Raw genomic sequence first — 27837 nt, 5'->3', positions numbered from 1 at the left:
GGAAATGCTGGTGGTGGGGGTCCACGGTGAGGGGGAACCTCCCTGCCAGGGACCAAGGTCTGTCTGGGATATCTGCCTGCCCCTTGCCTCTCCTTGGCTTCTAGGCCCCCCTTCCCCTGCAGAGCTCTCTTGCTGTCCACTCTCCATCCCACCTCAGGGCCTTTGCACTGCCTAGTATACCCTTTCCTGTGCAATGACAGCATGGGTGGCTCTATGCATCCTTTGGGTCTCTGTTCAATGTTGCCCACCCACCCCAGATCTCTCCAGTCATGCCCATCCACTTACCACCCTCCCAATGGTCCAATTTGTGGCTGTCTGCCCCATACAGACTATGGCCTGGGGGTAATTCAGATGGGGTGTGCATCTGTGGTGTAGAAAGGGAATGGGGGTAAAATCACCATCCATAGCTATGGTGGAGAATCCAGAGAGGCTGGGGAGAGGGGAGCCGGAGATCAGAGCGGGTGGCCCAGGCAGAGTCCACCCTCTCATCCTCATCCTACTAGCTCTCCATCTTCAGTTTCTTCTTCTAGAAAACAGGTGAAGGTGCTGACCTCCCCCAATGCCTCTGCCTACTGGGGGCCTCTGGGGGCACCTGGGGGTACAGCTAGCCCAAGAGGCTGCCCCAGCTTCGAGGCCCCGCCAGGTCTCCTGGCATCAGGTTAATTCACCCCTGAGTGGAGGGCTGCTTCTCCTTCCAAGACGTATTCTCAGCTTGAGAAATTTGTCCCACCCTTCACTGGGGAAACTGCCACCAGGAGGGCTCAAGAAGAGATTCCAGGTACCTGGGGTGGGATGGGGAGCAGGTGGAGAAACAGGGGAAATCAGTATGACTCTAGACCTGGGGCTCAGACCCCTGCTCAGGTGCTCAGGCTATGTGATGCTGGGCAAGTCATTAGCCTCTCTGGGCCTCATTTGTTCATCTACCAAATGGGGTGATGCCTTCATAGGAGAACCAGCTATGTACCAAGCACCATGTGTGCTGAGGCAGGTGTGATAGCCAGGCAAGGCCTTGCTGCCCCATTTCATAGAGGGTAAACTGAGGCTGGGAGGGGCTATAGCTTTCCCAAGGCCACTCAGTGGCCCGTATGACTCACTATCTAACCCTGGACTAGACCTTCCCCACCTGTACAAGGGGCTAGACCTCTAAGACCCTCCTGCTGGAGGTGTGCACGCCTCCTTTCCCCAGTTACCCCCAGGCCCCTCCAGCCCCTGGGATCAGGGCCCTTCCTGGGAGTCACCTGGGCTTCTCCTGGCCCTACCGGGCACAGTTAGTCCACCGATACACCAAGCTCAATGCTACTTCACAGATGTGGAAACCCAGAGGGACTGGCTCCCATAAAGTCATAGGTGAAAATGTGAAAAGGTGTGGGGTAACTCAGGGTGCTGGATCCCAGCTTGCTCTACCCATTGCCCAACTCACCTGGAATGGAAGGGCTCAGGGGCTTGGGCTCCCCCTTGGCCTCCGGCTTGGGTGCTGCTGCCTCTGGCTCTGGGAGGCTGATGTCTGCAGCCTGGGCCTCTTCTCCAGCCTCCATGTCTCCAAGAGAACCTGCAGGCATAGCCCGAAGGGAATCATGAGGTGCTGCTCCTCATGGTATACCCTGGCCACTCCATGCGGGTCAGAGGCCACAAGGGGGCTGCCATCACCTTATGGGCTCCCTGAGGGTCCCCCAAGACTTGATGTGTAAACCTCACCCCATATCAACCCAACACCTGCAATAATTCCAACACCTAGGGGTCACTGGCCTTCCTGCCCCATGTCACTTGCCCTCTAGCCTGTGCTGGCTCTTGCCAGGACGATGGACCCAGACTCTTCCCTCTGCTCTGCTCTGAACCATGGGGGGCAGCTATGGGGCCTCTTGTGAGTCAGGGAGCTCCTGGAGGTTACATGACCGCTGTGGCCTTCCATGTCCCCCAGGTATGCACTTCAGGGGTTTGCAGAGCTTCAGTGTACATCTATAGCCCTTGTGGGTAAACATCTCCTGGGCCTTGCATAGCTGTGTCCTATGCTCAGGACCCCTCCTCCAGGAAGCAGCCCACACTCAGTTCCCATGGTCTGCGAGCTTCTTAAGTGTGGGCCCCAGCACTTAGCATACGAGGTGCTCAGAGATGCTGATTAAAAGAATCAGTAGCCGATGGGGCTCAGGTGAGCACACAGGTGTCTGCAGTCCACCTCTGGGGGCTAGAGTGTCACCGGTATCGGGTCCCCTAATTCCAATCCTCTCCAGAGGCTTTTACAGGGGGAGCCCCAGGGAGCCCACCTTATAGGTGAGAAGGCAGATGAAAATCCAGGTGGTCTGACCCCAGACCAGCCCTTGGAGGGTGTCAAAGCTGGACCCCCCCCAGTGCCCCTGAGTGCAGGCCAGGGTGGCAACATTTGTTCTGATGTCAGACAGATGGTGCCAGTAGGCAGAGAGAACACTGGTCAACAGGTGTCCCTCCTCATTCTGCTGCCTAAATCACCTAAGCCCCTCCTATCCCTATCTCAGCCTGGGCCCCCACACAGGTTCTGGGGTGGGCCACCTCCTGTCCCAATCACAGGTTCTTTTTACTTTTTTTAAGTGTTTTTTTTTTTCCTAGAAGTTTTAGGTTTTCAACAAAATTGAGAGGAAAGTACAGAGATTTTCCATATACTCCCTTCTCCCACAAATGCATAGCCTCCTCATTCATAGGAATGGCACTTTTTAAAAAAAAAGTCAAGGATGAAGAGCAGGTTCTTGAATAACATCATTTAATGATAATGTTGATGAGATACTGTAGCAACCTAACTCTGGTTTTATATCAGTTAGCCTAGGGAAACTTGGTTTCCTCACACTTAGTGGCACAGAACCTATAAATGATGCTAAGTGAGGACTTTCTGTACCTCCCCAGGTTCTTTCTCTGAAGCCACCTGCTCTGCTACCTCACACCAACCATCAGGGAGATAACATCACCCAGGTGTGCTGTGGGGCCGGGGGGTCCTGACTCAGGAACCCCAGTTATGGAGCTGGGGAGGGGCTCCTGGGCCCAGAAAACTGAGCCTGAAGCATCCTGGTCCTCTTGCTGCTGAGGAAAATGAGCAAGAAGAAAGGTCTAGAAGCCATGGCAACATCTGCAAATTCCCACGTCAGAGGTGCCTGCTGGAGCAGAATGGGGCTTGTTTTGACAGAAACAGAAGGCACCAGCATGAAGGCCTGAGCGGGAAGAATGGAATGATCACTTCTCAAGGGCCACTGAGCTCCCCATCCCTAGAGGAAAGCAAGCAGCAGCAGAGGAAGACTTGTGTGGGATTCACACCTCAGAGACTGGTGGTTCCTGACCTTTTGTATGTCATGACCCCTGTGGGAATCTGATGAAATCCAGTATTTTCTCCCCAGAAAAACACAGAGAGGGACCAAAATTTCTCCATTTTCTGGGGGTTCCTCACCAAAATGCTAGTGTTCTCTGTCCTGATGCCCTTACTCTCCAGCTTTGCCAGGGTTTTCCCAGGGTGAAAGAAGGCGGGTGGTTAGCTGAGGGAGGCAGAGGGGGCCTGCTGATTTTTCAGTGCCTGTCCAGCAAGTGACAACTGTGCCACCTGGCAGCGTCCAACAAGGGCCACAGAAGCTGGCTCATGGCAGCAGGTCAGCGAGACCCAGGAGGCTATGATAGAATGTGGTGGCCGATTTCCCAGGCTTATTTTCAAAATGTAGCAATTTACATGGAGCAGGGAGGTGCAAAGCTGGTTTTCTCTTTGCATTTCAGCTCGCCTCTGACCAAGGTGGATGATGGCCTGCTACAGAAGTGAAAACTGAGCTGCTTCTGATGGGACAGACTCCTTTCCTGACTTCTGTGGACATCTGAGGGCAGACACTGTTCTAGAAAGCAGAGGTGCTGGGACTTCTGGACTCTGTGGGGACTTCCAGGCCGGTAGGGAGATAGTCAAACAACAGACAGGCCCCAAAGCAAAATGAGAAAATTATACATGTGCTGTGAGCGAGGGAGTCAAGTGAGAAAAATAGGCAGAGATACTACCAGTAGATCTCAGAGGGGACGTTGTTGGCGTGAGGCTGACAGCTGAGAAGTGGGTAGAGGAAGCAGCTTGTGCAAAGGCCGGGAGTCCAGATAGGCCTCTATATGATAGAGGAAGGAAGACGGGGTAGTCAAAACTGAGAGGAGAGCAGGGCCGACCTAGATGCAGGGGTAGGTGGGGGGACGGGGGGCAGGTGGTTCCTAACCATGGAGGCCACAGAGGGTCCACGAAGGGCAGCAGGGTCATTTCCCAGGTGTAACCCTCCCCAGCCTCCCCAGGACACCTCAGAGTTATAATTACTCAGACCACACACAACCAGCCCTAGGCTAAGCCTCAGCGCTCTCATCAATGTGCCCACACAGGCAGGCGGCTCTGCATTGAGCTGGGCACATCCCAGACCGGTCAGACTCGTGCCCCTGGGACAGGTGGGAGGCCTGACCCGCCGTAACCTCCCTCGGCACGTACCTAGGCAGAAAAGCATGGGATGCAGTGGAGGCCAGTGTCTGATCCCTCCTCCCATGGTGTTCGCCCTGAGTGGGCACTACCCATCACTGTGGCCAGCACACACTCCTGAGGTTGGCCCGCTTGCTGGCCCTTTTCCAGAAGCCCTGGTGCCTTCTATGGCTCATTCAGAGCTGGAGGGGTTGCCCAGGAGCTGTGGCTCCTCCTGCTGAATGGGCCATGGCACTTCAGGGCCTTGGTTGCCTGCTTTAGAGAATGGGTATGAAGCCACCTGCTTTCAGGGAATGAAGGGACCAGAGCATTGGGGTGGGGCTGACACTCCCCTCCCCACACCCACCAGGCCCTCAGGACAGCAGCCCCTACTCTTGGTGCCTCATCCAGGTGGGCCTCAGCCACCCCGGGAGGCTCTGAGCTCCTGTTGGGTCCATTTATGGGAGAACAAAGGCATCTGCTCGGCACAAAGGCATGACAATGAGCGTGAAGAAAGAGGCTGCCGGCTGAGGCAATTTATTCTAACGCCACTAATTCAGTTCCAGCACAATTAAAAGAGCTCTGATAATACAGAAGACAACTGCCAACCAGCAAATCGCTACAAGCCCACAACCAGGACACAGCATGGCAAATTCCACCGCACCCCTGCCTTGGCGCACAGAGCGTGCCACATTGTCCCTGCTTAAGCACCTGTGACCACCCTGGTTCCACCGGAGGCTTGGGGAGGAAGTCTCCTCAGCTGGCCATGGGGGTTGCTGAGATACTGTGCTTTCCTGGGTGCTCTGTGCTAGGGAAGAGCCTGCCTGGCTCCTGTGGGACCCTCTCTGTCCTGAGACCCCAACAGCTGAGCCAGGCCAAGCCATGGCCAGGCAGGAGGTGTGCTTGCTGTGTGACCTCAGACAAGTCACTCTCCCTTTCTGTACTCAGTAACTAGACAGCTCCTACCTTATAGGATGAAATGTGGTAACATCTGTATCTGAGCTTAGCAGACATCATTGTTATCACTGTTAACTACTACCACCCACCACCCAGCAGGGCCTGGAAAATGGTTGTGGGAGGCACTTATGATGAAGTAATACCCTGAGCTCCTTTTATAAATGTCCTCCGTACCCCCCTTGTCCCTGTAGCCAGATGTGTGATGCGTGTGGCCAGGGGACTACAGTACCACCACAATGGGAGGAGTGATGGCAGAGGACAGTGGGAGAGTGATGGGAGTGGAGTGGAGGGGAGGCAGGGCCCTGATGACAGTCATGATGGGCAAATGTACCACCCAAGATGGAAGTGCGAGTCATACCCACTTTCCAGATCAGTAAGCTGAGGCCCAGCAAAGTGAACTGACCTGTTCATGGGCCTGGGTGAGAAAGCAGTGGTGGGGGTTCAGGGAGGCAGGAACTGCCTCTAATAAGCCACCCTTCTAGACACTGGCTCAGGCCATGGTCTTTCTCTGCACCAAGTGTGGCCCCACGCCTCTCTTCACCCTGCAAATGACCTGGAGCGAGAGCAAGTCTGGCCCTTTGCCCTGGTGGGGTCAAGAGGCCAATGCCCAAAGCTAAGCACCTGTCTGGGGGGAGACTATGGGTGATGGCAGCGGTCGCCACTGGCCAGGGCAGCATTGGGCATGGCCCACCGCCGCCCAGAGCCCCTCGGTTATCACGGTGAACAGGCGCCACACGCGATGATCTGTCTCCTGCTCATTAAGCTGGATGCCGAAATGGAAATGAAAACATAATAGCTATTTGATTGGGGGTGAGATATTTTGCATATTGGCTCAGCACTGATAGTGGAATTTCATCAACTCCTTTTTTCATGCTTTAAAACTGAATTATGGAGACAGGCTCTGTGCAGCGGGATGATCCCAACTCTTTCCAATTCCCGGAGCAGGAACGATTGAACGACCCTTCATGGCTCTGATGGCAAGGCAGCTGGGGGGGTCCTTCCAAATAACTGCCTTGAAGGAAGCAAGAACTGGTAGCTGAGGAAGGGAGAAAATCCCCCTGGACATTAGCCCTCTGGTGGACCTTCCAGTGGGAGCAGATGGAGGTGGCTTGCAGCACTGGATGAAACTGCCCCAGTCCCTGCAGACTGTACCTCTGTAGAAGGGGGCAACTCTGACCATCCTCCATCAGGCCATGGAAATGTGACAGTCCCGGTGAGACCTGGATTGGGGCTTGACCTTGGGTGCGGACCTCTCCCTTATGCCTGCCCGTTGCATGGGTCGTTTATGCCTCTCTGGGGAGATACTTTATAGTCTCAACTTACAGGAAAAGGTTCCCTTCCTGTGTCAGGGTGGGATTTTGAATGCAAGACCACTGGCTTGGGAGCCAGGTGGATATTGGCCTGTTATGTGCCCTGCTCCACTCCCCCAATATCCTGGCCTCTCCGGGGAGGTGCAGAGCTGGGAAAGGGGCACCCAGGGAGACGCTGGGGTTCAGGTAGGGCTGGGCTCTGATGGCTCATTCTCAACCACTGTTCATTCATTCACTCACTCACTGATTCACTAGCTTAGTTCTTCACTCACTTATTCATTCACTCATCAAACCTTTCCTGAGCCCACTGAGTGCCAGACCCCCACAGGCACTGGAGACCTTGCAGCAACTAAGATGTACCCCCATGAAAGAAACATCAAAAATGCAAGTGTAGCCAGTGGCACAAGGAGAGGGTGCCAGTGAGGGAAGCCTTCTTGGATGAGGCAACAAATGAGCGGAGACGTGGAAGGGGAAAAAGGAGGCTGCCTGCAAACAGGGCCAGGAAAAGCATGCCAGGCAGAAGGAACAGGAGGCTGGTGACCTGGTGCAGGCCATGCCTCCCTGAGTCTGGCGTCCTCACTGAAAGCCGGGGATGAGAGCAGCTTTCTCTCATGGCTACGGTCAGGGTTTAGGCAAGGTGGTGTCATTGGGTGCTGAGCACAGACTTGTGGTTATTATTACACCTGTTATTGTTTCGACTCTCCACATAAGTGCCACCTGGCCCTCTAGGGGCGGGGATGGGGGTGACAGGGCTGGGGTGCTGAGGGGCTAGGACCTTGGGAGAGAGAAAGACCTCCCCCAAGACTGGCAGAAGGCCTGGCCTCCTGTCTTACCGGCCCTGGACAGCCTGTAGGCGGGAGGGGCTCACTGCTGCCAGGAGAGAGACCCTGGCCTCTGGGTGGCCCAATGGCCAGATAAGGCCCTGATAACAGAGAGAAAATAGCAACATATTCAGACTTTCCCACCACTGGGCAGCGAGCAGTTGGGGCCATGGCAGGGACAGAGAGGCGGTAGGGACAGCCCTGTTCTCCCTGAGGGAGCTGTGCTGTGGGAGTTCAGGGTGACAGGGACCTGGTCATTCTTGGGGCCCAGCAGACAGAGTTGGGTTTGAAGCCTGACCTCTAGGCAGGAGGCAGTGTGACCCCTGGTGAAGCTCACCCTCCCCAGGGTCCTGTAGAGCATGGCTGGATGCTCTTAAACCCCTTGCCAGATAGGAGGTCTTTACTCCATCTTGTGTGTGACAGACAGGAAACCCAAGACACAGAGGACAGGGACAGATGGCTGCTCTGGCCCAGTACCTGCCTGTTCGCTGCATCCTGCAGCCTGCAGCCTGCACTCACTGCCCAAGCCCCTCGTGACCAAGTGCCTTGTCCTTTATGCACAATTCTGACAAGCAGCTAGCTGCTTTCCAGGCCCAGGTGGATGGAGAGAAACAGGTTAGAAGAGGAGAGTGCTGGGTAGGGATAGGGCAGGGTCAGGACCAACCTTGGAGCAGAAGGGAGTCCAGCATACAGGGATCTGGTGAAGGCAGGGTATCCCCAGGCCCCAAGTGGAGAGGCTCGACACTCTGGGGACTGGTAATGTTGGCTTGTGCTACCCATGAGGGGTAGAGGCATGCCCAGTAGGGCTTCTGATAGGAAAGGGGCCCAGGGAAGGTGGGTGGGCATAGAGGGTAGGTTCTAGGAAGTTTCAGGGCCTGGGAAAAGCATTCACTTAATCAGAACTTCTTCAACAGCTTCTCTAACATGAGCAAAGGCAGGTTTCTGGAGCCTCCTAGGAGCTCTCAGCAGCAGAGGGGTGGGGGCTCCCTTGAGGGGTACAGGCACCCACAGGAGGAAGGTGGGGCTCTGGGGGCCCTCCTGGACACCCAGCCAGGCCCTGACACTGACCACACCTCCCAGCAGGTCCTCTCATGCCCACTTCTCACCAGGATGCTGAGGGCCGGCACAGATGTCGCACAGAGCCTGGCAATCTCGGTGAGTCCATCTCTGGCCCCCCACCCTCCTAAATGTAGCCTGAAGCTGCCTGCTTCTCCCCATGCCACAGCCAGCGTGGGTTTTAGTCCATCAGCAGGTGCCCCTCTGGGGCCCTAGCTCTACCCTGCTCCACCCTCACCCCCAGGATGTCAACCAAACCCCTTCTACTGCCCTGGCCCTCCAGCCACAGAGCCTCAGTCCATGCTGTCCCTCGGCCAGGACAGTCTCTTACCCTGACTCTGCCAGGTTAGAGCCTTCTCACCTCTCAGCAAACTCTTCCTCCCACAGTCTGGGTGTCCCTGGAGCATCACATTTATTTGCAAGTCAGTGCAATTCTCTGGAGAGTGGGGAGTGGGGACAGCTGGTTAGCTGATGCTCCCTGCTGGCCCCGCAGTGCCCAGAGGGAGGATGAAGGGTGACCCACCTGTAGCCAGTTTCAAGGAAAGCCCTGCCCCAGCAGCCTTAATGGCGTGTGCCCCGTGTTGAAGGACTGTGTCAATGGCCATGAGGATAAGGGCGCTGATGGAGATGCAGAGGGTCCCAGTGGAGTGCAGAGGGGTCTCTGGAGCCTCAAGAGATGCAAACTAGGAGGAACCCACAAGCCCCTGCTGTGGCCTGCCAGTGGCTCTCATCAACCCAGGATCAGTCCCAATGACAGCTAGGGTGACCACAAAGAGGATGTTGGCAAGATAATCTTGGCTTATTTGAGCAGACAGCCTGTTCCTCCAAGGGGAGAGCAAGTATCTGAACCTCTGTCTGCTCTGGGGACCTGGGACCAGACTCTCTCCTGCACTGATCCTGTCCCCACCCCTACCCTGACTGCATGAGCGGGCCTGGGGCAGAGGAGACATGGGTCACCAGATGCTGACTGAATGCCCCCTGCAGCAGGGAACTCACTGCTCTTCCAGAGGTGCAGGCATCTGAGTCCTAGACCTTTGTGCCTCTCAGGCACTGGTGTCCACCACAACTGCTGTGTATAACTACTAGGCTGTGAGCCTCATAGCTCAGCAGACATCCAGGCCAAGACCGGAGGTGCTGGTGAGTGCGACTGTCCCAAGTTAGCCAGGCTTGAGGAGGGTGGCTGGCTGCCATCACAACACACTCTGGGCCATCTGAGGGCAAAGAGATGGCCCCAGCATCAAGTACAAACTTGCAGTGCCCAGGGGAAGCCAAGCAGGGGCCCCACGCTCTCTGGGAACATAGAACCATGCTCCAATGGAAAAGAGCTGCTGGGACTTACTCCAGCTTCTAACAAATTAAAAAGATCTTATGGAGATATAATTCACATACAATAAAATTCATCCTTTTAAGGCATGTTTATTGAAAGATGGGAGGGACAGTCATATGTACCCACATAAAACCCAGGGCCCCTATGACCCAGTCTCATGCAAAGGGACTAGCACCTTTCCTTGTCAACCCTCCCATGGTCCCAGCCACCCAGCGTCTCTCACTCGGGCCCTATACCCCGCCATGAGCCAGGTCCTTGTGCCTTTGCCCTCCCTTCCCGCACTTGAATGTTCTTTGTTTCAGCTTCCTTCTCCCTTCTCCCAGGTCCCTTCTCCTCACACCCACTTTCTGACTCTGTCACAGGTCTGGCAGCTGGGCTGGCTACCACCAGACCTCACTGTGAGGGTGTGGAATGAGGCATGGATAGAGAGGACAAAATACACCTTCCCCTCAGTAGACGGCGGGTGGATGACAGGTAAAGGCCAGCGACCATGCTCATGTGGATACCTTGTTCCTGTGTCTCCATTATGCCTGGGGGCTGCCATAACAAAGAATAGCCTCAGTCCAGGAAATGAGACCCACTATCTACCCCCTCCCAGGCCTTAGGCCCCCCTCGCCCTGTGGCCCTCACTCTGTGGCCGCCCTCTCCTCCTAAGGCATCACTCTCCCTGGCCACCCAGTGGTCAGCCTCCCAGCTCCTTCCTCCCGGGGCTGTCAGAGCAGATTCGAAAGTCACACTCTCTGGTGGGTGGTTGTCTACACTCATGTCTCTCACTGCACTCAAGCTTACCTGTGATGTGTACCCGGAACCCTCCACACCTTGACCCACCCTCCTCTGCTCAGCAGCCCCCCGTCCCATGGCTCCTTTACCATGGCACACAGCCTATGCCACTACCCCAGCTCTAGAACAGCACCTGGCACATAGTAGGTGGTTAATGAATACTGGTGACTATGTGATCAGGGTGGGGGAGGGAAACAGGCTGCTAACAGATGACCTGGCTCAGAGCCAGGTCTGACTGGGGGTCTGCTGGGCCCCCATAGGAGAGGACTGGGGTTAGAGTGAGGGGACTTGGGGAGTTTCGTTCATCCCCAGAGGGGAGCCTTAGGGTCTGAGCCCACATGTGGGTGGATGACCAGGGGCTGAGTCCCAAACCAGGGGTGTGCCACCTCCCCCTACTGGTGGAAGCTGGGCCTCTCTGCCTGGGATGTCTGAGGCTTGGGCGGGTATCGGGGCTCTAGGCTGGGAGGGAGATTTGGGGAGATAGGACACTAACACCCAGTGGGGGGGGTCCTGCATCCATATCCCATCCCTCAGCCACCACCACTTCCTCCTGCGGTCAGCCCCTTAACCGACAGGCGGAACTCAGGGGGCTTAACTGCCCCAGCCCCATGAGCTATGCCCAGTGAGGACCTAGGGTAAGCCAGGTCATTCCCTGCACGCATGTACCCCTGGAGGCCTCACAAAGCAGGAGGAACCACATGTAACGCTGGGGTGTGTCCCAGCCTGGCCCTTGCTGGGCAGGAGTGAACACCAATAGTAATAATGGCAATGGTAGCAGTAACAGGGTCGAAGTAGCCTCTGCAGCAGACCCAGTTCTAAGGATTTACTCATTGAGTACTTTTGATCCCCGACTCCTCTACTTAGTGTTACCCCCACTTTGCAGATGGGGAAACTGAGGCAAAATGAGGTAAAGAAACTGGCCCAAGGCCTCACAGCTAGAAGAGTGGACAGGCAGCCCACCTGCTCCCCTTTCCTGTGCCCAGTGTTTCCTGCGCTCCCCCACCCATTGTCTCTGTTTACAGAGCTGGTAGTGGGAGATCCAGGTCTGTGGACTCCCAGGCCTGTGGCTTTGTCACCTCGCCTCCCCTCACCTGGCCTCAGTTTCCCTTCCTAGCCCCGTGTCACAGAGAGACCAAGGCCTGGAGAAGCCCTCACTGTCTCTAAAGTTCCTTCCGGAGTCCATTCCATGATCGCCTTCTTACCGCCATCCGTCTGCCACTCCTCCCTCCAGGCGCAAACTGTCTGTTCCCTGAGGCCAGGGTCCAGGCTCTCTCTACCAGCTCCTTGCTGTGTGACCTGGGCCAGCATGCCCCTCTCTACTCTATGAGGATGTCCACCTATCTCCCTGGATGTGGTGCGGGGAGAGCAGGGGTGCGCAATGACTGGCACTCAGGGCTCCTCCCTCCAGGAGCTGTCGCCCCTCTGGCTCAGATCCCTGGGACACAAGTGCATAGCCCTTGACAGTTTATGAAGCTCTGCCAGGACCTTCCTCAGCACCAGCCTGTAGGGAAACTGGTTCCTCTGTACAGGTGAGAAAACTGAGGCAGACAGTACTACACCAGCCCCCACCTAGCCTCATCTTGGGACTTGGGCAATCTGCCCACCACAGATGTTCAGCGCAAGGCAGAACCAAGGCTGGACCAGGTTCTAGGGCATATGGCTCTGAGCCTAGGGAGGCTGCTCAGGCCTTGGTTTACACGTCTGGCAAATGGGTACTGACACACTGACCTTGTAGTGCTGTTATAAGGAGTGGATGGGAAGGGGCTTTGCAGGAGGTGAAGACTCCCTGATGTGGGTTATTCCCAATAGTACTGCAACCCCTTCTACCAGGTCCCTGAGCACTTTCCACTCGCTAATTCAACCTGAGCAAACAGGTCCAGACAGTATGTGTGTGTTTGTGTGTTGTGAACATTAGGGTAGAGGTAGACACGCATCTCAGCTACCACGAAGAGCTAAGATGGTATAGGATGGTGAAGGATGGTGAATAGCAGATGAGTGTGGAGGTGGTCAGTGAGGGTTCTCATAGGAGGGCGCGACATTTCAGCTTAGACTGTGAATAGGGAAGACCGCTCCAGGCAGAGCAAGCTGTCAGTGCAAAGCCCCGGAAGTGGGAAAGAGTAGGTGGGTTCTGGCTCTGAGGCTGAGGATGGAGGAAGTGGAGAGGCAGAGGGGCTAGAGCACCAGGCAGCTGGCTGGGGTTTATTCTCAGCACCTGGGAAGCTAAGCAAAGACTGTGGGCACTGGACTGAAGGCAGGCCAGCTGTTGTGGACGGCCACCACCTCCTGGCAGCCTGTAGCTGAGTGCCACATGCTTGGCCTCAATCAGGATCCTCCCCTGCCCCAAGCCTGCCCCCTTTCTCGGGCCAGGGCCAGCGGGCGGGTCCCCTACCCTTGTCCCCAGGGACAGGGGCCCGGGCAGGGCAAGGCAGAGAAAGGGGAGGCAGAGGAGGCGGGAAGAAAAAGCGGGGCCTGAGAAAGCCCAGCCTGGCTGATAGGGGAGAGATTGGTTTCAGCCGGAGCTGTGGGCCTGCCAAGTCCACATCCTATCGTGCGGCCTGCACTTACTCAACATTCATCTCCGCTCAGCTCGGAAACTTTATCAACGCTGGAGGTTGGCGCCATCTCTGGGCCTGGCCACTCCCCACCCTCCGATGGGCCCGATAGCTGCTGATAGATTACACGAGATTGTTTCACTCCAAGGACCGATTACTAATACTCCCGGGGGAGGAGGTGCAGACCACGTGGCCTGGGCCAGGTGGAGAGGGGCCAGGCTGCTCATGGGCCATGGAGAACGCACTTGGGGCCATGTGGCAAAGACCCTGGCGTGTGACTGATGGGGAGGTGGAGGGGACAGGCCACGGATGGGGTGACAGTGGTGGTCAAGGCCATGGTGCATGGCAGAGGCGACCAAGGCCACAGCATAGAGTGAAGAGCAGTAGGCAGCCTGGGGAGGGGCTGGGGAAATAGTGCCTGTGAAAATGGAGTGCCACTGGCTCCAAAGAGATTCTCTCTCCAGATGAGCTGATAAGGTGGATAGATGGGAGTGGGGCTGTGGCTAATGGAGCCGTCGCTGGGTGGCCCCCGAGTCAGATGGATGGAGGCAGACTGCTTTCTGGAAGGGGCCAGGGCTCCAGTGCGACATGCCCTGCCATCTGATAGGCGAGGCAGGAGACCTCAAGGGGAACTGACAGGTGCCGAGCCCTGCTCAGCCCCAGATTTCTCCTCTCTCACCTCTGAAGCATCTGGCCCTCGGGCACTGGGTTCTGCACTATGGACACCATGAGACAGGGCCTGTCATCAACCACTTTACCAAAGAGCTGTGGCCCCAGGAGAAGTGAGAAATCTGGCCCCAGGGAGGCCTGGGTTCAGGATTTCATTCATTTCCTCTTCCAGGTAGTAGAGTTCTGTACCCATATCCTGCAGGCTGTGCCGATGCACCCAAACCTGGAAGACTCTCGTGTCCAGACTTGTGCCTTGGGGATGGTGTGCAAGGAGGAAGGAAGAGGTTGGTCCTCTGGGCTGGCCTTTTCCCCTGTTGGGTTTAGCTAGGTCCCAGGCAGCAAATCTACTATGCTCCCACTGCACAGATGAGGAAACTGAGGGACTTTCTCATTCCCATGGGAAGTTGGCGGTTCTGCAGTGCCTGAAACTGTACCTCCTGGCCCAGAGCACCCCTCATCCCCATGGGGCCAACAACCACAGCATCTGGGCTCAAATCCCACAGGGCAGGGCCTTTGTCCACTCTGGGCCTATTACCGCAACTGAAAACTGGGAGTTAAAACATCAGCCTCAAATTCATAGACAGAGAAAGTAGAATAGAGGCTGTAGGGGCTGGGAGAGGGATGGGGACTTAGTGTTCACTGGGAACAGTTTCTGTTGGGATGATGATAATTTTCTGGAAATGGATAGTGGCGATGGTTGTACAACTTTGCAAATGTATTTAATACCACTGAATTATACATTTGAAATAGTTATAATGATAATAAATTTTACGTATATTTTACTACAATTAAAAACATCTGTCACCCAATGTCAAGGAGCACACAGCAGGTGCTCCATTGTCTGTTCCTTTCCTTAGGGATTCAGAGACACAGGTCCCTATCCACGCTCATAGCCCTTTATGGTGACTCTGCCTTGGACCATTTGCCAGACGTGGAGACCGAGGCCAGGACTTGTTGGGGTCTGGTTCTACAACCATGGACAGGGGTGAGGATGCTGGTGGTGGGGTTGTGTCAAGTCCAAGAGGCAGGCCAGAGCACTTGAATGGTCCTGGGTGAAGTTCTGCTGCTGGTCACAGTTCAGCCCTGCTAGACTCCTGATAAAGGATCTGAGGGTTCTCTAGCATCCAGCTCCAAGCCCCGCAGCCCAGAAATATCCAGTGAGGCTGGACTGAGCCCCAGACCTGTGAGAAGCATGGTTCATACAGCCCCTAGTGAGTTCTTCACAACCTCAGAGGGCCCCACCCGAGGCTCAGGGGTTTCAGTGACTGGTCCCAGGGGAACAAGTGGAGGGCTGGGATTTGCATCCAGGCCATGTGGCTCCAGAACCAGCAGCCTTGACCCCTACAGGATGAATGAGAGCCATGGCGATGACAGTCACTTTGGGGCATAGACATTACAGATTTGAGCCAAACCCCCTGGCTTGTCAAATACTGGCTTGTGTCTGGATTCCCAGAGCCCATCAGGCCAGGACAGAGTAAGTGGAGAGGACAAGTCTAGCACACAAGAAGGAGGAGGAGGAGAAAAGGGAGGGAAGGGAAGAGCTGCACACACAGTTCCCCTGTCCCCAGTTCCCACCCTGGGCCCACTGGCCATGTGGCTGTCCTGGAGAATGGGCGGCGTGCTGAGGTGGTACTGGCATTTGAACTGGGCTGGTCAACAAACAGCAGGGGGCTGACACTTCTCCCACCATGATAATCTCATTCCCAGCTCAGAGCTTTGCTTCTGTTGTTCCCTCTGCCCGGAACATTCTTCCCCACACACGCTGCCATCCCAGTGTCTCTGACTAAAGTCTGCTTCAGTGTGGCCCCCTCGCCTTCCCCAACTGCCAGTCCCCCAGCTACAGGGGATCCCTCCACTATTAGGGATTCTTATTTTCTCTATCTCCCCCCTGGCCTGGGGCTCATGAAGGTCACCGGGGTCCCTGGTTCCACCCCCCCCCCCCGCCAGTAGGTAGTCAGTACAAGTTAGAAGTCAGCCTGTAGGTCCCAGTTCCCAGGCAGTCAGCCCCTGAAGGAGTGAGTACCAATCCTGCCTCGGGGATGGGGACCTCACTGTCCACTGGGTAAGGACCCCAGCTTCTGTACTTTAGGGCTCTGCCCACGACATGTTCCCTTGCAGGCACTAACTCTTCTTCCAGTTTTCTTTTCTCCTTGGGTTTGCTTTCCTCTCCTGGGAGGGGCCAGGGTGGGAATAGATTTAGAAGTCAGTCGAAGGATAACTTATTGAGCACCTACTTTATGCCCTGTACTGTCCTGGGGGAGACAGAGCTACTGGTAGAATGGGGGCTCCTCTCAGAGAGTTCCAGACAGGTGTTAGGAGACCCCTCCAAGATGAAGCTGTCCTGCCACTCTTATGTACCGAGTCCCTCTGATCTTCACACTCCCCACCCCCGGAAGGGACCATCACCCCATCTTATGGGGTAGGGGACCAAGGCCCAGAGAGGTGACGGGCCCAGCTGAGGTCACACAGTGGCAGTCTGGTTCTGGCTCGATGGCCCCCTCCTTGTTTCCTCCCCTTAGATCTCAGCCCAAACCCATTCTCTCCTCACCCTCTGCTATTTTCCACTTACGCATTTTTGAAAAACGCCTACGCCTCGCCTGTGGCTGATTTTTGGTCACCGAGCCCTGCTGGTGCTGTGGGAGTTGTCGGGTGGGGTGGGGGGGCTGCTCTGGCTGGGCCTACCTGGGTCCCATCTTGCTGGCAAGATATCTTGTGGGGGTGCAGAGTGACTTCAAACACAATGAAAATCCCCCAAAGTTGCTTGAACACTTTCTACAGACATGGTCTCCTGTCGTGTAAATATCTGAAAACGGGAAATTTGGAAGACCCCAAGTTTCCAGGATATGCCACAGTCACAGGAAGAGTAGGGAACCCCCAGAGAACCTCCTTCCCATTGTGTGGATGGGGAAACTAAGGCCCAGGGAGCAACAGGGCTTGCTGGAGGGCACAGAAGCTACCCGGGAGGCAGAGGCCAGACCCTCCTACTTACAGAGGGGGAAGCAGGTCTGGCAAACAGGTTGTAACTGTCACTTATGAAGTTGGTGCTACAGAGCCTGGCAGAGCAAAGTTCTGATAAAAATCATAGCCAGGGGAGGGCAGAGAGTCAGGAGACAGCACGCACAGGGTCTTGAGGTACCCAAACAGAGGGAGGAGGGGAGGCTGGCCAGCCTTGAGCGGTCCCCAGCCTCCTTTTGAACTTGGTGTTCCCATCTGGGAGTCAGAGTTGTCAGCGCTGATCTCAGGAACACACAAATCCTGGCCCCCTAATTCAGGCTGTGGGGGTCTGGACTCAGAAGGTCAGTTGGAGGTCATGTAAAGGCCAGCTTGCCTATCCCCCTGCTTCCAGGTAGGCTCTTCCAGAGCTGGGGAAGGGGGGATTCCTACCACTAGGGCTAGGTCTGGCCTGGGACACCGGAGGAGGCCCGGCCCCGGCTACTCAGCCAATCCCGGTGTCACACTCATGCTCATTTGCATGCCCTCTTTCCATTGGCTGCCAGCACACAGGTTAGGACCTTGGTTCCAGGGCTAAGGGGGTGCCCGAGGGTAAGTTGTTGGGTAGGTGGGATTGGGGGACTAGATCAGGGGTACTGGGCTCTGGAGGGCCTGGGTTGGGGTATCAGGCAAGGGGCGATGGGCTCTAGGACTGCCAGACTCTTGGGGGCTGCACTAGTGAGCCCCTGCGCTCTGGAAATGCCAGACTCTGAGGTGCCAGTTTAAGGGGCCTGGGCTGGGATCTGCAGGTGCTGGACTCTGGAAGCGCCAGACTCTGGGGGGCCAGGGAAGAGGGGTTGTGCTATAGGGATGCTGGACTCTAGGGGAAACTAGGCTGGGGGAGGGGGCGCGCACTGGGCTCTGGGAGTAACAGACTCTGGGATGCCAGGCTGGGGGCCTGGGCCCTGAGGGGCTGGACTCTGAGGGGAGCCCAGGTTCTGAGGGGCAGGTTTTGGGGGGTGCTGGGTCCTGGGTGACTGACCTGCCCCAGTCCCAAGGCTGGGACACAAAGGGTGGCTTGCTGCACGGAGAAGACTTTGGTTATAATATGCAGGCTTTTCTTTTTCCTCCAAGGTTTCCTTAACTCCTCAAACTCCACCAATTCCCCACCCCCAACTCCCCACTTCCCAAATAAGGAACTCAGAGGGGAAAGATACTGACCCCAGGTTACACAGCCAGGAGGTAGCAGCACAGCTAGAACCTTGCCCTAAGTCCTGGCCTGGCCCACTCCATCCCAAGGCTAGGTCCTTCCCTTCAGGGGGGTAACTTCTTAATTTTAGCTGCTTTGTCTCAGGGAGGTCTATTTTTGGCTTCGTTTGCAAAATGATGATGATGATGGTTTTAAGAGAACCTGAACAACGCCCAGCCCCTGCTTTTACCTTAGATCTAGTGGCACCACATTTTCGGGGCTCCATGGGTTGTAGGGTGGTGGGCTCCCTGGTGTGTGTGCATGCGCGTGTGCTTTTGTTCCTGGCATTTTGGTGGGTGAGATAAGGGGAAACAACAGAACTGCTCAGAGCAGCAGGCAGATAGATAACAGCGATAGGACTCCTCCACCTCACAGGCCTAGCGCCCTTTTTATCACAGTTCCCTTTTATTTTTTTCTTGTTGGGGAAGGGTAGGGTGGAATAAACCCCCACCCCTAGTCCCCAAGTGGAGGAGCCAGGGGGTGGGGCCTCCCTCTCACAGGCTCCCTCCAGCTGTGTCCAACACATCCAGCACCCTGGCCCAGAGCTCCCAGCTGGAAGGAGCAGGGGTACTGGGATGGTTGGCACCATGGGGACAACAGCAGCAGGCACATCTGCCCTTGCAAAGTGAAGACCCTGGCCCTAAGGGGGGATGACTCCCCATTTCATGGAGGGCAGGAAGGCTCAGAGAGCAGACAAGACAAAAAAGTGGGTATGGCTGGGATTTGAATCTGGGCCTTGAAGTTCGTGGTCTGGATACTGGGTGCTGAGCTCCTCCCTTGAGAAGGTGTATGAGGCCACAGGTGCCTAGGAACAGGAGCCCTCAGAGTAGCTGGCCAGAGCTGGCCTCTGACTCCCAGACCAAGGCCTGCAGGGCAGGTCTTAGTATTTTCAACCCCATTTTACAGATGTTGAAACTGAGACCGAGAACAGGGCAGTGCCTGTGAGCCACAGAGATGAGGCACACTGGCTCTGGCTCTGGAGAAAACAGAGGGTTCTCCAAGAAATAGATTCCCAGGGCCATAGGAAAAATGTTCTACAACCATCTGCATCACTGTGGGATAGGGAAAGGCCCTGGGCCTTTGCAAACTGGAGCTGTTTACAAAAAATGGTCCAGGAAGAATGCTGGTGGGTCGTGGAGTATGTGCAGCAGGCAGCCCCAGTGACCCTTGCTCCTGCACACACAAGGTGGGACAAAAGTGGGTTTACAGTTGTTTGTACAGAAAATGATACAATAATAAACAAATAATAATGCAAGAATAAATTCCGTGTTTTGTATCCCACAATTGTGAACCTACTTTTGCCCCACCCTGCACATGCCCCCTAGAGAAGCCAAATCCCTGATGCTTTCCCCATTTCTCTCCTGTCTCATTCCTCATTCCTCAAAGGCTGAGGAGGCTAGAACTGTGATTATGCCCATTTTCAGGTGACTTAATGTCAAGTGACATTATTAAGTCACTTGCCCAGGCCACCTGTCCAGGGGACAAGGATCAAACACCAGTCACCCCACGGTACACTGCATATGCACGTTTTACTGCAAATAGCTGACTTCCCTTAGGATATTGAAAGGAATCAAAACCCAAAAGACAGAAAGAAGTCACCTTAATCATCAAAGAAGCCAATGTAGAGGCATCTATCACCTACTGCTCTTGGACAGAGCTGTGTGACCCAGAGACTCTATTGCTCCTTCCTATGCTGTGTGACCTTGGGTGAGTTACTCAACCTCTCTGAGCCTGAATCCTCCAAGGAGAAATGATGTCAGAGGTGCCCTTCCCAGGGCTGCTGGGAGTACTCTATAGGATAACACAGGTCAAGTCCAGGCCTGGCATACAGCAAGCACTGAGTAAAGGGAGGTATTATCTAACAATGGCCACCATTAGGATTACAAGTAGTCCCTCTCTATATTGTGGTTCACTTATTGCGGACTCACAGTATTGCGAGATTTTTAAAAATATTATATTTAATTATTTATCGCGGATTTTTCGCTATATCGCGGGATTTTGCAGTACTGTTACGTATGTTGTTAAAGTTACGTAGGTTTAAGAGTGTAGAATAAACGTAAGGTTCCTCCTTCGCGGGGTGGGGGCGTGTCTAGAATGTAATACCCGCAATAAGTGAGGGAATACTGTATTATAATTAGGGAGTCCCAGAGCCATTCAGAAATGTCATTGACTGCCCACTCGGGTCTCCTGCCTCTGGGCTCACAGAGAATCTCATTTCTCAAGAGTCACTTAAAAAAAACAGCAGAAAGGTGGGGGGAAATGGCCAGCTGTCCTATGCCCTCCAGGAGCCTCCACAGCCCCTCTGGAGGGCTCTTTGCACTGAGAGAGGTGGACTCTGCCTGGCCACTGCCCCAGCTGGCATGTTGAGGCCACCAGGGCCTCAATTTCCCCACCCAAACAGCTGGGGGCTAAGTGTCTCTCTCCAGGCACCAACCCCACCACGGCTGCCTCACCTGTCCCTCACCAGGAGGATTAGCCACACGCCAGCCCTAATCGTTGCTAATCGCACCATCAGCGCTGGATCTCGGATCAGCTGAAGGAGGCAGCTTTATCCAGACAGATGCGAAGATGGCACCTCAGCCCCGTTTGGGTGCTGCTGTCACTTGTGGCAGCCGAGCTGGCCTCAGCCTTGGAAGGCAGGATGGCTACTGATGAGGTGGGGAGACAACCCGACACTCTTCCTTTCCCTATCTGACAAATGGAGCCTTTAACATTTATTAAGCACCTGCTGTATAACCTGGCACTGAACAGGCAAAATTCCTGCCCTTGGGAGCACTGCATCCTCTCCACAAGCCTGCACCTGTTTGACAGATGAGGAAACTGAGGCACAGAGCTGTTTCCCCAAAAGGTAGAGTCCAGGCAGCTGGGTTGGTTCCTGGCTTGGGTGAGGCTTAAATTCTCCCCACAGAGGGCTTGCCTCTCAGGCCCGGGCATCATGCCCTCCAACATGATTCCTCTTCTGAGGGAGGTCTGCTCTGCCTCCCCAGCCCGGCCCCTGGTTGTTGTCTTTGTACTAAACCTGGGAGGTGCATGCTGGATGCTCCAAGGTGCACGGCCTGCCCATGGGCCAGGAAAGGCTGGAGAGACAGCCAAGGGCTCCCCTCCAGGGCCCCCACCCTCCCCACCCTCCTCCCTACCTTCTTTTTCAAAAACATAATTTATCTGTGTATTATCAAGAAATCCAGACACTTTAATCAGTGAGCTATGAAGTCAGAATTTCCATTCTTATCTGCGGGAGGAGTGGAAATGGAGGAGATAGGCGCAGGAGCGGATCGCTGGTGGGGAATGTTAATGGGTGGAGAGGCTGGGCTATTGGCCACAGAGAGGCCATATCTCCCCCATTATCAAGGCAGTATCTCGCCAACCATCTCAGCGCAGTAATGGGGCCAGTTCAACTTTCCGAGTTATCACAGGAGCTGAAACCTGCGCCTGCCAGAGGCCTGGACTGGGAGACAGTTCGGGGCAGACAGGGCTTCAGCCGGCAAAGCCAGGAGGGAGAGAGACTGCTGGCCTGGTTGGGGCCCCCAAGGGCCTGGGTGCCTGCCTACCCTTAAGGCCATCACAGGAGCACAGGGGTTCTCCCTCTGTTCTCTGCTAAAATGTTTGGTTTTGGTGGAGCTGGGTGTGGGTATATTGAATAGGAGGGGAAACTGAGGCAGGAGGCCACCTCAGGGTCCCGGTAGGACTGAGTGATCCCAGGCCCTCCTGAGCTGTGCCAGGCCCATGAGGAAGAAAGTTGGCTGGTCTTGTGGGGGCACAGAAGGTGGGGCTGGGGTGTCAACAGCTTGCCCTCCTACCTTGAGACCTGCAAGGTCCCACGTCCCTTGCCTGCGGCCTTTTCTAGCCTTAAGCCCTGGCAGCAGGAAATAATCAGTAGGATGGGCTCTGCCCTGCAGGTCCTAAGGTTCTGCTGAAACTTCACAGTCCCTGGGGAGCCTGGGGAGCCTGGGATATGTTCAGTGTGCCCTTCAAATATGGAGGGCCACCTACCTGCTGGCATGGGACACCCTGTGGGTGGGCCCAGGGCCCATAAACAGAATACCTCTGTCCATCCAGAGGAAGGAGTCCTGAAATGCACTCATTCCAAGCCCCTGGGGACTGAGTGCTCTCACTCAAAGAGGAGCAGCTAAGGTATGGTACATGGGTCTCACCTTAGGATCTTTTCTGACTGTAGCTCCTGTCTAACATCTGCAGCTCTGGTTGCTCTCCTGCACCTGGAAGGCTGGGAGGCAGCCACCTTGGCCCAGAGAGAGGAAATGACTCACCCAAGGTCATGCAGCCAGTGAGAAATAGCATGGAGACCAAAGCTGGATGCTGCCTGGAACCACAGGAAGGTCTTAGTTTCCTGCACTTGAACTTGGACATGGCCAGGCCCAGCAAGAAGCACAGAGCTCTACCGTGGAAAGCACCACTATAGACATCTTCTCTCCTCTTCCCCCAGGAGCTTGTTGCAGTCTGGGTCTGACTTTCAAACTCTCTAAGCCTCAGTTTCCCTTCTGTGCACTGGGCTAATCACTGAACCTCTCTTGAAGGTTGCTGGAGGGGGAAGGCTGTGAACTCATTGCTATAAGTCCTAAGCACAGAGCAGAGTCTTAAGAAATGCTCAGTTAATTCTTGCTGTAATGACCAATGACCAACAAGACTGAGGTGACTGAGAATGAGCTTGGCAGCGTTAGATAAGCTGGGGGCGGATGGGGCAGGCCACACAAGGCCCTATGGCTGCCCACAGCTCTGCCTTGGCTTTCTCTCCTTTCTTGGGGGGCAAAGTGGCTATTGCCAGAACAGCTTAAAAACTAGCTGAGGGGGCAGCCCCAGACCTCCGATCCTTCCCTGGAGCTGAGAATCCAGCAATACCCAGGATGGACCCACCATTGCCTGCCAGGTCCTGTCTCTATTGGTGGGCCCTCTGGCAGCTCTTCCCCTGAAACCCCACTGCAAGAAGGAGCCAAGACCACCTGGCCTAGGGCCCCTCCCCTTCCTGTTCCCTGGGTCTGACTTGTAGAGTAGAGGCTTGATGGAGAACAAGGAAATTAAGCAGGTTATGGCAGGCAGATTGGGAAAGCTAGAGGGTTTGAAGACATCAAGAAGAACTGAAAGGAAGCAGCTTAAGGGAGAACAGAGAGGAGAGAGGTGCCCGTCCGTCCTCTTCATTTTAATTTTGCCAGACAACGCAGATGACGCACTATCTCTGTCCCAGGCTGTATCTGCTACATCAAGTCTCATCTGTTTCATTGAGATGCCCAGAGAGGTCTGTTTCATTTTGTAGGGGAAACTGAGGCTCACAGAGGCCCAATGACTTGCACAAGGCCCAGGTACCCTCAGAGCTCAGTCCAGTGCTCCATCTTAAAAAGGTAGAGACAGGCTCAGGAAGACAAGGTACCTTCTGCATACCTGCAGAGTCCAAGAGCCTTGACCCCAGGATTCTACCTGTCTATGGTGGTAGCACACATGTTCAGAGATGCCCCTGTGGTCCTCCCTCCTTTCCAGGAAGCAACACACCTGCCGGTTCTGGGGGCGGGGTGCACCCAGCCTGAAAACTGGGGCAGGGCTCACACAGACCACCCCATCCATCCTGTCTCCATATCACTAATGTGCTATGTGACCTTGGTGCAGCCACGCATACTCTCTGATCCTCCATTTCTTTGTGGATTTCAGGAAATCTGTGCAAGAGGGGATCCCTGCAAAGTGCTTAGCAGGTAGGTGCTCTGAGACGTTGGTTGGTTTACTAGATCTTTGTCCCCATTCCATCTCCTGGACTGGAGGAACCAGGAGCAGCTGAGCTGGGCTCTGAACAGGCCTGGGCTCAGTGAAGCTGCATACCAGCACCCCATCACCTCTTTTACAGGTAGGGAAACCAAAGCTCTGAGAGTCCATAGCCTGCTGGCCCAGGGGATGCAGAATGGAGGGACAAGAGGCCAAGGGGAGGGCCTGCTTATCTGCCTCACCAGGCTTTGGCCCAAGGTCAGCTGGCACATTCCTGCCCCAGCAGTGCCACTGCCTTCTCCCAAACATGTGGCTATGAGGAAGGAGAGCGGGTGGGGAAGAGAGAGGCTGGAGAGGCCTCAGGAGGATACAGGACTTTGGGGCAGATGGCCTGGGGGGCTGAGCAGGCACTGCCCAGATAAAACCATGTCACATGTCAGATTCCTAAGGCCTCAGTTTTCTCACCTGTTAAATGGGTCACTCAATAATGATGATGATCATAACAGCGGGTAAGATCCTTGTGCAGAGAAGGACGGAGAGAGCTTGGGTGTAGGGTTGGCCCAGCCCAGGGCGTGGTACAGTCAGGGCACCCCTGTCCATGAGTCCCTCCTTTTTCAAAAACAAACACCCGAAAGGGAGGAAGGCAAAAAGCAGGGCTCTGTGTTCCATGATGGGCCCTTGCATATCTGGTAAAATATCAGTAACACAGTCAGCAGCTCTCAGGAACCCAGTGTCCACCAAGGACACAAACCCAGGTCAGCACTTCACAGTTTTCATCTGGGATTTCATGGACCCCACATGAAAGCCCCAGGAGGAATCTTCTCTAATTAAGCTCTTCCTTCAGAAGTGGAAGCTGAGGTATGAGAGAAGCCACTTGTCACCAGGGTTACAGTGAGGCCAGTACTCAAGGCTAAAAGGTGGCCTCCACTGCAGTGGCCTCCCACTCTGGAAGCAAGGGCCCAGAGCCCTCAGAGAGCAGCCCCGGCCTAGAACGCACAGCCCTGGCTCCCTGATGTGGAAGACAGGGTGGGGATGGAAACTTGGGGCCCCCAAGAGAAGGGTCTCTGTCTTCAACCCACCTAGTGGCCCCGTGGACAGCTGGGGTTGTGGGAGCAACAGGTCCCACCGACCCCAGAACTCAGGTATGCTCCAAGGGTGGCTGCTCATTGACACTGCTGTGGCCTGGCCATGTTGAGCTCTCCGCACAGCCACTGGAGCCGGCACTGTGTCACACACATTGTACACATGAGAGGACCAGGGCTGGGAACGATGGAGGCAATCACCAAGATGCTCAGCTGGGAAGCTGCAGGCTGAGATGCAAGGCTGAACATCTCAGGTCTCTTTCCAAGCTTGACCAACTCCCTTTTTCCCTCCTGCCCCAAGGCAGGATTCAAGTCCCAACCTCTGTGGCCTTCATGTCCTCATCTGAAAAGTAGGGCATTAAACTAGGATGTGCCCATTGAATGGGTAAACTGAGGCAGATAGGGAGCACCACAGGGATGCTGATTATTACCCTGCCAGCAACCACTAAGTCTGCCTCCCTGCAGAGACCCCTATACCTCCTGGACCTGTTATCCCAGGCCTACTGCTCTTCTGACCCTGCCAACTGCTGGCTGGGGACACTTGACAAGCCTACCTTCCTCTCTAGGCCTCTAGCTCCCATTTTATCTGTGCAATGGGCACAGGGACACAAGAGACTTTCACTTGGCTGACTGGCCCTGTGGCTCCTCAACTCTGGGATGGCTTGGTCCAGACCCATCCAGAGCTCAGGTAGGGAGGTAATGAGGTGGTGGGGGAGGCAGAGGAACATCATTGACCACTCCCCAGTACAGCCCGTCCTCTTCCCCTTTCCTCTGACAAAGAGGAGACCCCAGCCCAGAGAGGGCAAGCAATCTGCCAAAGTTGCACAGCTTGGGTACTCACTTTGCAAGTTGTGGTGGGAATGAGCAGGAGAGGAAGGCCAGCCAGGAAGAGGGGCTGGCATGGTAAGCTCTGTGGGCCACAGGGTCACAGACGGGGTGGGGGCAGTTTCTGAGCAGGGCCAGGCATGTGTTTTACTCTCTGGGAGAGAGTTTGGGAAAAGGGAATTCTGCATCTTACACAAGTTGGAAACTACAGATCTGACCCGACTGAATACAGAGATACTGTAGAGGAGGAGGAGGAGGCCAGGGGAGGGGGAGGGGGATGGTTCTGGCAGCTGTTTCAGATGACGTGTATTTCTCTTTGATCCTTACAGCTGTGCTCGGGAGGGGCCAGCAATGCCATCACTCCCATTTTGTAGATGGGGAAAAAGAGGCTCACCTGGGGTGGATGTTGCCCCTAGCCCCATGGACAGTAAGTGGCACAGCTAGGATCCTAGTCCATGTCACACCATGTATCCATTAGATAATTTACATGACAGTTCTGGAAGGCCCTCTATGTGGTGACAGGACAAACGCAGTCCCTGCTCCCAGGGAGTGAGTGACTGCGCTGACTAATGAGGTCACTGCAGGAATGATGGGTGTGGAGCGTGAGGGATGATGACCTGCTGTAAGGGGCTCTGAGCAGAGACCTGAGCAACCGGGCAAAGGCACTGAGGCTGGAAGGGACAGAAGGATGCCAGAGAGAGAGCGCCTCCGAGTCTCGGGTTGTGCACAGCCCTGGTGAGCGGCTCAGCCCTGATGCAAGCTGCCCCCACGAGTGTAGGCTCAACCCTTCTCACAGCGCCATATGCAGTGCAGTGGGGCCATCTGTCCCCTTCTTCCACAGCCAAGGATACTGAGGCCCACAGAGGGTCAGGAGACATGGAGGCTGACTCCCTCTGCAGGTAGAACCCCCTTTATCCCAGGCTACTCCTGTCTGAGTATGGAGCAGCAGACTAGGTCCAGAGCACACATGTGGCTGTGGCCTTAGTTTCCCCCTCTGTGAAATGGGGACAGTAGCCAAGGGCAGCTCCAGGGAGATTCAGCCAGGTTTATGGTGGCTGGGTGGGCAGGAGCCCAGCCAGGTGCCCGAGTGTGGCCCAGCCAGCCTACGTGAGGGCCCAGGCCTGGGTCTATGGGGTGGGTGATACGAATCGGCGAGGCAACAGCTGCCTCCAGGAGGAGGCCTGTCGATGGCAGATAGGCTGGCCGGGAGTATTATTCACGAGCCCGTCAAGCCCCAGGAACGTCTGGTTGGCATAGAAACAGGAGATAAGGGGTACAATTAATGGCATCGCATTCCCTCCTCCTTTCTTCCCCAACTGACCCATTTAAATCGCTGGCGGTGCTGGTGCCATGCTGGGCTCCCGGTGACCTCCGGGGAGGGGCTGGCTGGGCAGCCAGGACGAGGCCAGGCTCAGGCCCCCGGGTAGGGCTGGGTGAAGTCTCCCTGGGGACCACTACTGCGCAGGAATGTCTCAGGAAGGAGGCCATAGGAGACTCAGCAAGGGCAAGACTGGGAAAGACCCCAGAGCACCTCTGTCCCAGAGGCCCGTTCCACAGGTATGGAGACTGAGGCCTAGAGAACGCAGAGGCAAGAAGAGGGAAAGCATGTGATGTTCACAGACATACTGGTTCAGAGTGAGAGGCCAGACAGCCTGCATTCCAACTCTGGCTCTGCCACTTTCCTGGGTGAGAAACGTAACCTCTTTGTGCTTTAGTTTCTTTAGATATAAATGGCAATAAGAATTAAAACCTGCTTTAAATTAATATGTAGCCTGGCACAGAGTAACCTCTGTAAGTATTAGTTATTGTTAATATTATTGTTACTATCAAGTAAGCTGATTGTCTTCCCTGAGGCGTAGGAATGCAGGAAAAGTAAGACTAGTTTGCAGCCAGGTGAAACCCCAACATTAGGGGTGAGAGGCTGGTTTCTGGAGTACACCAGGTTCAGGGGCAGGGGCTATGAGCAAATCCCTCTGAGTCTCTAAGCCCTCTGTCCCCTTTGCTCACTATAGCTCAATCCCCATGTCCCCAGGCTCTGAGAAGGGGACCAATGCTAGCTGAAGGCTGAACTTAGGTGCCTGTCTCACCTGTTATTCAGAGGTGGTGACAGGCAAAGTAACCTGTCCACAATGGCTCAAGTCGGAGGCAGCCA

At 55.2% G+C, this 27837-nt stretch overlaps 1 protein-coding gene across 5 annotated transcripts in view; it reads right to left on the bottom strand.

The window, feature by feature from the left end:
• ZFPM1 (zinc finger protein, FOG family member 1) overlaps window positions 1-27837 on the bottom strand; it is a 74269-nt gene that overhangs the window by 42286 nt on the left and 4146 nt on the right. For 3 of the 5 annotated variants that reach the window (XM_090259631.1, XM_090259632.1, XM_090259634.1), the window contains exon 2: window positions 1421-1549. The exons of the other annotated variants lie outside the window; for them this stretch is intronic. In XM_090259631.1, coding sequence (XP_090115757.1) covers window positions 1421-1549 — 129 coding nt within the window. The remainder of the gene's footprint in view (window positions 1-1420; window positions 1550-27837) is intronic. 5 annotated transcript variants of the gene reach the window in all.

The sequence above is a fragment of the Furipterus horrens genome, unplaced genomic scaffold (genome assembly GCF_987537825.1).
Source record: "Furipterus horrens unplaced genomic scaffold, mFurHor1.1.pri manual_scaffold_13, whole genome shotgun sequence".
Taxonomy (NCBI): Eukaryota; Metazoa; Chordata; class Mammalia; order Chiroptera; family Furipteridae; genus Furipterus; species Furipterus horrens.
This window is presented reverse-complemented; position numbering and strand designations above follow the sequence as displayed.